At 40.8% G+C, this 12,205-nt stretch overlaps 1 protein-coding gene across 1 annotated transcript in view; it reads left to right on the forward strand.

Moving 5' to 3' along the window:
• The window catches only part of malrd1 (MAM and LDL receptor class A domain containing 1), a 93,929-nt gene that overhangs the window by 31,357 nt on the left and 50,367 nt on the right, over window positions 1-12,205 (forward strand). Inside the window, exons 12-18 of the mRNA XM_017723269.2 lie at window positions 463-642; window positions 747-906; window positions 1,503-1,659; window positions 1,813-1,923; window positions 5,705-5,918; window positions 6,082-6,329; window positions 10,146-10,431. Of these exons, the coding sequence (XP_017578758.1) occupies window positions 463-642; window positions 747-906; window positions 1,503-1,659; window positions 1,813-1,923; window positions 5,705-5,918; window positions 6,082-6,329; window positions 10,146-10,431 (1,356 nt within the window). The remainder of the gene's footprint in view (window positions 1-462; window positions 643-746; window positions 907-1,502; window positions 1,660-1,812; window positions 1,924-5,704; window positions 5,919-6,081; window positions 6,330-10,145; window positions 10,432-12,205) is intronic.

Consider the following 12,205-nt stretch of genomic DNA (forward strand, 5'->3'; position numbering starts at 1 on the left):
TCATCCATTAGACTGCCAGATAATGAAGCATGATTTGTCACTCTAGAGAACACCACTCCAGCCCACACTTGGCATTGCACATAGTGATCTTAGGCTCCATACCAGCTGCTCAGCTGCTTGTGCTGATGTTGCTTCCAGACAGTTTGGAACTCTGTACTGATTAATGCAACAGAGGTGATTTTTACGTTCTATGCGCTTCAGCATTTAACAGCCCCTTGCCTCATGGTCTACTGTTTTGTTACTGAGCTGTGGTGTCCCTAGACTTTTCTATATTCATAAATGGCAAAAACATAAAATGCAACAAAAATGTAACATACAGGACCTTTAAATCTAAAGTTGAAAAAAATACAGCATATAATGATTGATGAATAGAAGTCCTTGACAGTGCTATGAGTTTGTGTGTTTCCTAAAGTTGAGTTGCTCTCCTCCCACACTCTTTAATGTGTTTGTGTGTCTGTGTAGGTACACTCCCATCAGTGGAGTCCAGCACAGCAGCTCCTCCCCCTGCTTTTACCCCAGTGCCACCTCACAGTTGTCTGATGGGCCAGTATGTGTGTGGGTCTTACGGAGAGTGTGTAAGCCAGAGTCAGGTGTGCGATTTCAGACTGGACTGCTCTGATGGCTCTGATGAAAAGGACTGTGGTATGTTTGTGTTTTCAATATTGATTTTTGTTTCCAGCCAACAATCCATCTGTCCATTCATATCCTTCACACATAGTCTCCCTCTTACTCTTTCTTGATTTTAGTCATGGAGCAGTGTGATTTTGAGGGTGGACTTTTATGTGGGTGGAATCTAGCTAGCCCTGCCCCTCCGGTGCCACTCCATGCTTTCCGCTGGCAAACAGGACAGGGGGAAACTATGCACCATGGAGAGCAATTTCATCGGCCTGTCAATGACCACACGCAGTGAGTGAGGGTGGATGTGCGCAGTAACACTAACATATTTATGTGGCTGTGTATGTTGCTTAATGTCAAAATAGAAATTTAAAGATAACTGTGTTTAGATGTTTTTAAGATTTTTTCCAGAAATGTGACTCTAATTTAGCACACCTATAAATATATTAATTTATTATTTGACTGTACATCTACCCAAACCTACCCCAATGCAAATCACCCCATCCCATACCATATGACCCCACCATACCCCACCACACCATAACCCACCCCAGCTTACTCTACTCCACCCCACCTACCTTCCTCCACCACATAAAACCCTACTCCACCCTACCCTACTTCATCCTACTTTACCCTGTTTTAAAGCCCACCACATTCTAAACAATACCATCCTAAAGTTCACCATACCCTACCTCACCCCATCCCATCCTTCACCACTCTACCCCATGCAAAAGTCTGCTCACCTTATATCATCCTACCCCACCCTACCCCATTCAAAATCTCACTCCACTCTACAACATCCCATTATGTTATTGTGTGTGTGTGTGTGTGTGTGTGTGTGTGTGTGTGTGTGTGTGTGTGTGTGTGTGTGTGTGTGTGTTATGCAGCGGCACTGTAGAAGGTTGGTATGTTTATGCGGACAGTTCTAATGGAGGATATGGCCACACTTCTGATCTCTTGACTCCGCTTATCACTGCCACTGGGCCCCAGTGCACCATGGAGTTCTGGTACTACATGAGTGGCTTCACTGTGGGAACACTACAGGTGAACCTATCCAGAAATGACTCCTTATTAAATTAGTTAATCAAATTATTTTGGGTCCTTTCATATTCCAATCTATTCTGTCATTTCATTCTATTGTATCCTTCTTACGGATATGTAAGTGAATTTTGGCCTTGTCCTTTTATGGTATTGTAGGTTTTTATCAAGTCTGCTAATGTCACACATGAGATGTGGTCCGAAACCGGTAACCAAGGCAGCCGTTGGATGCGCGGCAAGGTGTTCATAGGAATTCGACACAATTTGCAGGTCTGTCCAAATGATTTCACATGCAACAATACTGTCACATTGTACAGCCCTGACTTAAGGCTTTAAATGGCCTTTGTACTCATGTCCAAAAAGGCCATTTCAGCAGTCTCTAGCAGTAAGAAGTATAATGGCTAATGTCACTGAGTGTGTGTACTAATGACACTGACAGGTTCCCCTCAGGATGAGAGACAGTGAAGAGAGTTGTGGGGTGGCAGTGGAGTCATGTCAGAACACAGCAGCTGATCACTGACATCTCTGGCCTCAAGTTAAAGCTCATGTATCCCTGTGAAGTAACTGTTGAAACCTGTGATCTGGCAGTGTTGCTGGATAATTAGTTAGAGTGCTCTGGTGAGGGGGCGCATATTGGTTATGGCAACATGAGTGGGCACTTCAGATGCATTTAATGCATCCTCTCAGGGCATGCTGACGAGCTGCAAAGAGGAATCTGATTTCCATCATAGGAGGTTTGTAAGTGTGGATGTAATCTCTGTTGTCTGGTGAAAAAGTCAGTGGAACTGCAAATGCATCTAAGCTGATGAAACATTTCCTAATACCCAATGGAATTTGTAGGTGTACAAATGCTGGGCTGGTGCTGAGCTGCTTGGACACTTGGACAGTGACCTTCGAGTGAAGTCCATAACTTAAATGTACTTTTTGATCCTGTCCTTTCTGTTGAACCTTATATTGGGGCTTTGGTCAAGACAGCTTTTTTCCATCTCCATAATATTGCTCGTCTTTGCCCCCTTGATTTTCATAAAATACACGGAAACTCTGGTCCATGCTTTCATATCATACCGCTTAGACTACTGCAACACCCTTCTCATTGGTTTCTCTTACAAAACTATCTGCCCTCATCAGTATTTATAAAACTCAGCATCTAGAATACTTTCTCAGTCTAAAAATCAGTCCATATCACCCCAATTCCATATTAATATATATTAGTTTTTTGGATCATCAGGGGGTTTTGGACACCACTGGTTATGTGTTTTATAGGAAGTGTAGGTTATGCTATGTTCTAGGTAGTTGTAAATAACAGCAGACAAAGATTCCAGTGGATCAGAAATTTCTACTCTTTTGATTTATGTGTGAGTGTGAGAACCAAAGCTCAAATGTTAGCTGATTAGAGCAGCTCCTGATCTATCTGTAGATCTCTATTCGGAAATATCACGACCTTTCTCCATCTGGTCCTTCACTTTTCATCATTAACATTTATCAACACACAGAGAGCCCCTCCCACATCCACACAGTGTGTCCACATACTCTCACACTGTAAGATTCCCTCTCTCATCAGTGCTTAGCTTTGAAGTGCTCTTCAGAGGCTCCCTGTAGGCTGAAGTGTTCTCTCTCTGCTCACCATCACGCTCTTAATGCCCGTTTAGCTCCTTCTTCTCCACTCCACTGCTACACTTTTCCACTTCACAATCTATTCTCTCTCTCTCGCTCTCTCTCTCTCTCTCTCTCTCTCTCTCTGTCTGACTCTCAATCATTTTGTTAGTCTTTATGCAGTCCATACAACAACTGCATGTTGATATACATTCACTGGTCACTTGTATCCCATCTTTTTCTATGCAGAATTTTTTAGGCTTTCTCTACCCTGTAGTCAATAGTTAGGACCCTTACAGAACCTTCACTGAGCCGGTATTATTTGGGTGGTGGATATTTGGATGAACTACAGTTTACAACTGTAGAGCTACAGAGTGATCCTATATGGTAAATGGACCAAATAAAATGCACAATGAGTGTAGACACAAGGTAGGTGTACACAGTGAGCGTATTTTCCTGTTAACATCGATACAGCCTGTTTTGCTAAAGTAAGTGACTTATTTAGTAATCAGCTAAACTTGCTAGCTACAGTCATTTCCTAGAAGAACAGAGCTAGTCCCAAACCAGCATTACAAAGCTGGCTAATGTTCCCTAGCTACCTTCTAGTTTATGCTATGTCACGTCTTGTGTCTTTAATCTAACATCATCATAAAACATTTTATTTAATGATAATCTGATGTGATATGTGATGATGTGGTAAACTAGCAAGTCATGTTCTGTCATCTAAATGATATTTCTATTTAACATGTAAAAACCACAAAAAATGTACATATACACTATATGGACAGAAGTATTGAAATTACACATCACACCCATTCCAAATCCATAAGCAATAATATGAAGTTGCCCCCCCCCCTTTTCAGCTATAGCAGCTTACACTCCATTACCTTCACTGAAACTAAGTGCCCTAGACGAACCCCTGAAAAACAGCCCCATAGCATTATCCCTCCTCCACCAAACTTTACAGTTAGCACAGTGTAGTCAGGCAGGTAATGTTCTCCTGGCATTCACTGAAACCAGTCTTGTCCATCTGACTGCTAGATAGAAAAGAATGCATTTCTGGCAGCATACTTTACATCACTTCATCCAACGCTTGGGTTTGGGCTTGGTAATGTAAGGCTTTCATGCAGCTGCTCAGCCATGGAAACTCATTCCATGAAGCTCCCAGCGCAGTTTTTCTTCTGATGTTAATGCTAAAGGAAGTTTGGAACTCTGCAGTAACTGAGTCAGTAGAGCACTGAGGACTTTTATACACTATGTGCCTCAGCACTCTGCAACACCGCTCTGTCTGAAGGTGCTGTAGCTCATAAACACTTACACTTTTCAATAATAGCAGTTGATCGTAGAATATCTAGGAGAGAAGAAATTTCATAAACTTGTTACAATGATGGCATCATATTACAGCACCACACTCAAATTCACTGAGCTCTTTAGGACGAGCCATTCTTTCAGAAATGTTCGTAAAGGCAGACTGCAAGGCCAAGTGCTTGATTTTATACACCTGTAGCAGTGAGACTAAACATCTGAAGTCAATAATTAAGAGGTGTGTCTCAATATTTTTGTCCAAATACTGTATGTCAAGCATATGTGGAAATATTTCCCAAATGTTACGCATTTTGAAAAATGTATGAAAATATATTTCCTTTGTGTAACAGGGAGCAAGGAGGCAGACACACATGCTGAGATAAGCAAGATTTATTAAGGGCAAATCCAAAATCAGGGTCAAGACGCTCCAGGGTCCTAGAGCCAACACGGATTGCACGAGAGTTAGACATGACGAGAAACACAAACAAATCCTAATCACCAAACAACAAACAAAGATTCAAACTGTTCTGCCAACATACATCAACCAAACAATACGATCAAACAAAGACCAGTAACCAGACCGGGGAAAACATATGGGTAACGAGGGACAGGTGCAAAAACAGGTGGAGACAATTGGGGTGGAGTCATGAAATGAGGGGGCAGGACTAGAAAACCAAAACAAATACACACGGGCCAAACCAAAACAAACGCACATGGACTAGGAGGAGCCAATCGTGACACTTTGCATACTGGAAGATTCCTTGTTCAGTCACAAATTATATAGTATTACTGATTTTGCAAATGACAATGCAAAGCATTACAATTTAGGGCCCAGACACACAAATCTGACATGAAAAAACTAGCACCAACTAAGGTTGACTGATGATCACCTTTCTCCAACTCAACATCACACCTTGTCTGCTGTAAATATGCGCACTTGAACACGATGCCAAAGGCCACAGCTGATGTCTGACATATACTAAAGGCCCCTGCATGAAAGAGATCAATCCTCTATTGCAGGAGCTACAGTCTGTAAAACTGTGAAACTAACAAATGAAGTAAAAATATAGTCTTATAGTCATCTTGGTGTGTCAGACCCCCTTAGTTTGAGTTAGGTAGTTTAACTATGTGTATGTATGTGTGTTTCTTCTAGGTGATCCTGCGTGCTAAGCGAGGTGTTAGCTACATGGGTGATGTGGTGGTTGATGATATTGCCTTTATAGACTGTGCCCCTCCAATCATCTCTGGTCTTCCCTGCAAAAAGAATGAGTTTTCTTGTGCTAATGGTCACTGTATCTCCCAAAGGAACCTTTGTGACTTTATTGACCACTGTGGAGATGCTTCAGATGAGAACCATTACATCTGCAGTAAGACGCTACACCTTACACAATATTTTTTGGAAGGCATAAACTACTGCAAAACTTGTTCTTAATTCTTTTCTGCATTCATTTATTTACAGTTATTTATTTAAACAAACTTATTATAAAAGTAAAGATTACCTTTGTGTAAATGTGTGTCTTCTTTCTCCAGGGGGCATAAGTGACCAATGCAATTTTGAATTTGATCTTTGCTCCTGGACACAGCTGAAGACTGACAATTTTGATTGGAAAATTAAAACAGGAAAAACTCCCACTTTTGGTACAGGCCCATCCACTGACCACACGCTGCGCAACTCGTCAGGACACTACCTGTATCTGGAGAGCTCCTTCCCCCAGCTTATGGGAGATATAGCTCGAATCTCTGGACCAACATTCAGCCACCGCAGCAGAGAGTGCAAGGTGAACAGTTGTTTTGGTGTTACGTTGCCAGTGGTGGTTGAGTTGGGTGTGGGTGGTCATTACCAGTGTTCAATTCAAACCAAATGAAGTTATTAGCTACATTACATTCTATTTAAAGAAATACTAATAAAGAAATACACTAGTTATGTTTGGAGTCTATTTGACACAAGAGCTACCAGGCTGATGTAGCTAACAATTAGTTTGATTTATGCAATGTGCAAGTCTAAATCAGCACATAGAGTTGTTAAGTTATCTGACACAGACATGCTTATATCAACATATCACATAACTAAAACCAGTAAGAGTGGCTATCTTGATGCTTGAGTTTTTCTCTGCACTGTTGTCTGTTTTTATAGGTAGCAATGTTCACACCTTGCATTATCATGTGTTTTTGGTGATTTGATCACATTCAGATCACTCAGACCACATTCACAGGTGGTCAAAGGTGGATCTTGACTGCTTTTACCACAAGTGTAATTGGAATGTGTTTACATTATCTGTACACATGAGTGGAAATGTGTCTGCTGAGAGCTGACTAGGAGGTGAGAGAACAGACAAGGAAACAAAAGATGGAAGAGGTGTAAACAGACTCAGTGTGTTATACAGTGTCAGAAACCCCACAAGCATGACTAGAGATTATTACACTGTAAGAGCTGAGGATTTGGCGATCTGGTGGAAATGTGTAACTGCACCCAACGTGCTGAAAAATGTTTTTGTAACTTTGGTTATACTCTTTACAGGTGTTTTTTTCCCCCCATCCTCACTCAGTAATGCTGATCCTTTCCATTTGAACTCTTACATCTTACATACTGCAGCTTTAAGAACTTGTGATTTAAAGTGAGTGTATGATTATTTAGGTATTTAGTTGGCACCATGCTAAATTGGTGAAGTATAGGATATCAGGGGAAAATTTTGTGAATTGTTCTTTTGCAACTATTCCTTTTACTGTTATTGCATGTAAGACACAAAATGTCAGAAGAATATCACAGTTTGGAGCTCAACAGCCCACTGAATTCATGTGCTTAGCTCATTTATAACAATATAACAATTTTCCAAAATTGCACATTCAAAATTGATTACATTGTTAAAAAGCCAGGGTCTTTAAAAGTGCTCTGTTAATAATATCAGCTTACTTGTATGAGAGCAGGTAGAAGTGATGCTCTTCTCTGTGTTAGCCCTAAATACATACCTCAGGTCCAACATCAGTTATACAGAAGTCCCAAACCCAACCTACTTATCTCAAAAGTCCAGACTGTTTGAAATGTGATGCAATGGTGTGTGAATGTTTTCTTGGCACACTTTGGGACTCTTAATAACAATCAATCACTTGAATGCCGCAGCCTATTTGAGTATTCTTGCTGACCATGTGCATCCCTTCATGACCATAATTTGTTCATCTACTAATGGCTACTTCTAGCAGGATAATGTCATGATAATGCATGATAATGGTTTTATGAGCATAACAGTGAGCTCAGTGTTCTTCAGTGGCCTTCCCAGTCACCAGATTTGAATGCATGAAAGTGCACCTGAAAAATCATCAGGAATTACATGATGCAATCATGTCAACATGAACAAGAAAATCAAAGAAAATGGTGAAATCCATGCCATGAAGAATTGAGGCTGTTTTCAGAGTAAAGGGAGGCTCTTCCCAGTATTAGTATAGTTCTCCTAATATAGTGCTCGGTGGATGCACTAGGGTGGACTGAAGTCAATACATTAAACTAAATTATTTGCATTTGTAAAATAATTATGACTGTAATATTGACAGTCAATCAAATCAAAATTTACTGTATTACGTTTATATTTATATACTTTTTCAACACACATGTTGGGAAAGGGCAGGGTTTGATTTGTGACAGAAGTCTTGTGGTTCCATAGGTGACCTATATATTGATGAAGGTTTTCATAAGTAATCTTAGGCAGAGCTCATTTCACTATGTACTGATTCAGCTTTTTTTGTTTCACTCATCACTCCCACCACGTTTTGGTTTGCTTTTGCTGAGTATCTTTACCTTAATGAGGTGCCCAGGAACCTCCCTCCAACCCCACTCAATTAGAAACCTGGATGGACTTTAAAAAGGCACAGTATATCCAGACACCCTTACACAGGACAGATAAATGGGTGGTTAGGTGGTTGGTAATGTAATGGACTGGATTGGCAATGCATGCTGCAGTTTTGATGGTGGCAGCCTCAGAGGAAAGTAGTGTCAGGAGCTGTCTGTGTAATACTGGTTCACATCAATCAGTCACTGAGCCTGACTGCCCTTCTTACCTTCACTGTGTAACACCTATCAATCATTCTGTCAGAGAAAGCCAGAGAAAGCGAGAGAAGCCAAAATGTAGACTGCATAAAAAAATAAATAAGGCATTGGTCATGCTATAGAAGACCTTTTTAGGCTTGAGTGCCTGTGTGTGTACATGCAAATTTCTGTCAAAACAACTGCATGATTCAGTGAAGACCCATACAGCTATGCAGGCAGATGTGCAGACATCCGTCAACTGTCCATGCACAATGTGGGAGTGTTAGAGAGAGAGAAAGACAGAGAGAGAAAAGGCAAAAGTAAGAAGGGGACAAAGGAAGAGAGAGATAAAGACAGTCAGCAGCTGCCTGCTAGTTGTCCATGCTCAGGCCCACCTAAGTTTCATATTATATATATATATATATATATATACAGTGTTTGTCCAAACATGATTTTTCCCCATAGGAAATGAATGGCATAATGTTGAGACAATTTAAATCTAATGGCCACAAATGTACAAATAAATGTGTATGTATGTATATATGTATATGTATGTATATATATATATATATATATATATATATATATATATATATGTATATATGTATGTATGTATACTCATACATGCATATTGCCATGATATCATAGCAATAGCCTAGCAACACTTTAGCGACTACTTGGAACTACCTGGAATAGTATAGCAGTGACCTAGCAACCACTTTGGATACCATAGCAACTGCTTAGTTACACCTCTGCAACCACCTGAGATACCATAGCAATGGCCTTGCAACCCCTTAGCAACTGCCTGGTATTGCTGGGAACTTTGTCAAGAAAACTTTCTGTTCACAAACTTTACCCTTGTAGTTTCATCTGTAAAATTGTTGTTAATGAACTAATCACAAGTCTTTGTATGTTTGTACACCTTTTTTATGCTTGTGCACCTCTGCTTTCATGATCTCCTCAATGAACATAAGCTCACTGACAAAATTATAAGAAAAACCCCAGACTTTGGCGGTTCTTCCTCTCCACTTTACAGCACTCTTAGGGCAGCTTGGTACAGGATTTCTCCTCAGATCAGAACTATCAGTTTAATCTTGTTCTGAAAGTGTTTTTCTCTGAAACTAATATAATTTTCTTAAACATTTACAAAGAAGCCTAAAGAACTTTATTAAGGTTTACTAATGGATAAATAACTACAGTGTCCAAACAACCGTCCAATAACTGCTAGCGTACAGGCTATGGATCATACATTGATGAACTGTTTGTTATTGATCCTCAAGCGCTTATTTAGAGGGTCACTGATGTGTGTAAAAACTCCAGCAACACTGCTGGGCCTGATTTACTGAGCAGAACGCTCATTCCCATGCTGCTACCAAGTCAGTGTCGCTGTTGTGCTGAGAACGGTCCACCACCCAAACGGTCTGATCAACAGCTGTCTTGTGGTTTAGAAACTGACCAGTGATATAGAAGGTGCAGTCTGTAATTATGTACATATTGGAGGTATACGGTGAAGCTCGTAAAGTGAGTGAAAGTATATAGGGCTTTTTAATATAGTGGAGTTTTCTCTGTATTGCAGATGGTGTTTTACCTGCACATGTCTGGTGAGGGCTGTGGCACTTTGAGTGTGTATCTGACTACAATGTTCTCCCGCATCCTCCTGCTTGACCTCAGTGGGCATCAAGGCAACTACTGGATACGGCAGGAAGTGCCCCTGTCCTCTACTGAGCATTTCCAGGTCATGATTGAGGGCATGATCGGCCGGAACGGAAGAGGTGACATCTGCCTCGATGACATCACTTTCTTTCCCGGCTGTCTCCTTAGTAACAATCCCGTGCGAGACTTGCCCCCTCCACTACCCTTTGGTATGTTTTATTTTCACTACTTGCTTGCCTTTTATTAGTAAGTTTGTAACAAGAGCACATTGACAGAGCCAATGTACTGTTCATCTACAGTTACAGACTGTCGTTTCTCTGCATACTTTGTTGCCCCCTTTTATCCTGTTCTTCAGAGGTCAGGACCCCCACAGGACCACAACAGAGCAAGTATTTTTGAGTAGTAGATCATTCTCAGTACTGCAGTGACACTGACATAGTGGTGCGTTAGTGTGTGTTGTACTGGTATGAGTGGATCTGCTGGAGTTTTTAAACACCTTAGTGCTGGACTAAGAATAGTCCACCAGCCATATTCAGCCAACAGAGTCCTGTGACCACTTATAAAGGACTAGACCAGCAAGGTTGGAGTGTCTAAGAGAATGGGCAGTGAGAGGACCAATGTTTAAAATCTCCAACAACACTGCTGTGTCTGATCCACTCATACCAGCCCAACACACACTAACACACCACCACCACTTGATTGTCACTGCAGCGCCGAGAATGATCTACCAGCCAAATAATACCTGCTCTGTGGTGGTCACCTACATGGTAAGAAGAGCTGATAAAATGGACAATGAGTGTGGATACATGCGGCTGGTCAGTGTACATGTCTTATCTATCTATCTATCTATCTATCTATCTATCTATCTATCTATCTGTCTGTCTGTCTGTCCGTCCGTCCGTCCGTCCGTCCGTCCGTCCGTCCGTCCGTCCGTCCATCTATCTATCTATCTATCTATCTATCTATCTATCTATCTATCTATCTATCTATCTATCTATCTATCTAGCATTCTTTCGATGCAATCAAAAATTCAGACACTTGTAATTGTTCCAGCTGAGTTTTAAGTGAGTTGCAGGGAGCTTTATATTATGTAACTAGGCAATATAAGTTGCGTAAAAGTTTCACCTAAGGGTTTATCCCAAGCCTTTGGGTTTAAAATCCACTTGATCCAGCTGGGCTGTATGTGAATAAAGGAATATTATTTTCTGGAAATGTAACCTTACAAAGCAGTGTCTATGGTTCCTCCATACATGTTGATTATTTCTATGCAAATAATTTAGCCTGCCAGTGATTTAAATAAAACAGGATACTCTGGATTTCAGTGAAGAATTATTGGGATGGAAATAACATGCAGATATTGGTTTTCTCTGCTTTGTCATTTCTTCATACATGCAGAGATACTGTGATTAAATACAGCGACTAAAATAATTAGCTTGTTTTACTCCATTGATTTTATTGGATGAATGATTTCTCTTTGTGTGTTTGTTATTTATGAGACCCCACTGTGTTTGTCTTGCATCAGTTACTGTACTACATGGGTTTCTGTGCAAAACAAAGGGGCCTTTGTGCATCCCCTCAGTTATTTACACATGGGCTCCTCAGAGAGAAGTGCAGATGAGTGCAAGGGCAATAGGGACAGGGGTGAGATGTAGAAATTTATTGGAGGCTGTGGGGTGTGAGAAGAGGGAACAAATGTTTCTGTTGAAGCAGGAGCTTAGCATGTGTTTTTCTCAAGAGTATTACGATGTTAGTCCATGGCTTGGTCTGTGTGTGGTCTCCTCCAGCACAAAGGCCCTGGTGTGAGTGTGTGTGTGCGTGTGTATGTGTGTGTGCGTGTGTGTGTGTGTGTGTGTGTGTGTGTGTGTGCATTCATAGATTGCCAACACAGTTTCACAATTGCTAATTTGCCAGGATTTGCATAAGACAATTTCCATTCAAATAAGTTGCGAATGATTAACATACGAATAATGGATAAAAGTTAGG

The sequence above is a fragment of the Pygocentrus nattereri genome, chromosome 2 (assembly GCF_015220715.1).
Source record: "Pygocentrus nattereri isolate fPygNat1 chromosome 2, fPygNat1.pri, whole genome shotgun sequence".
In the NCBI taxonomy this organism is placed as follows: Eukaryota; Metazoa; Chordata; class Actinopteri; order Characiformes; family Serrasalmidae; genus Pygocentrus; species Pygocentrus nattereri.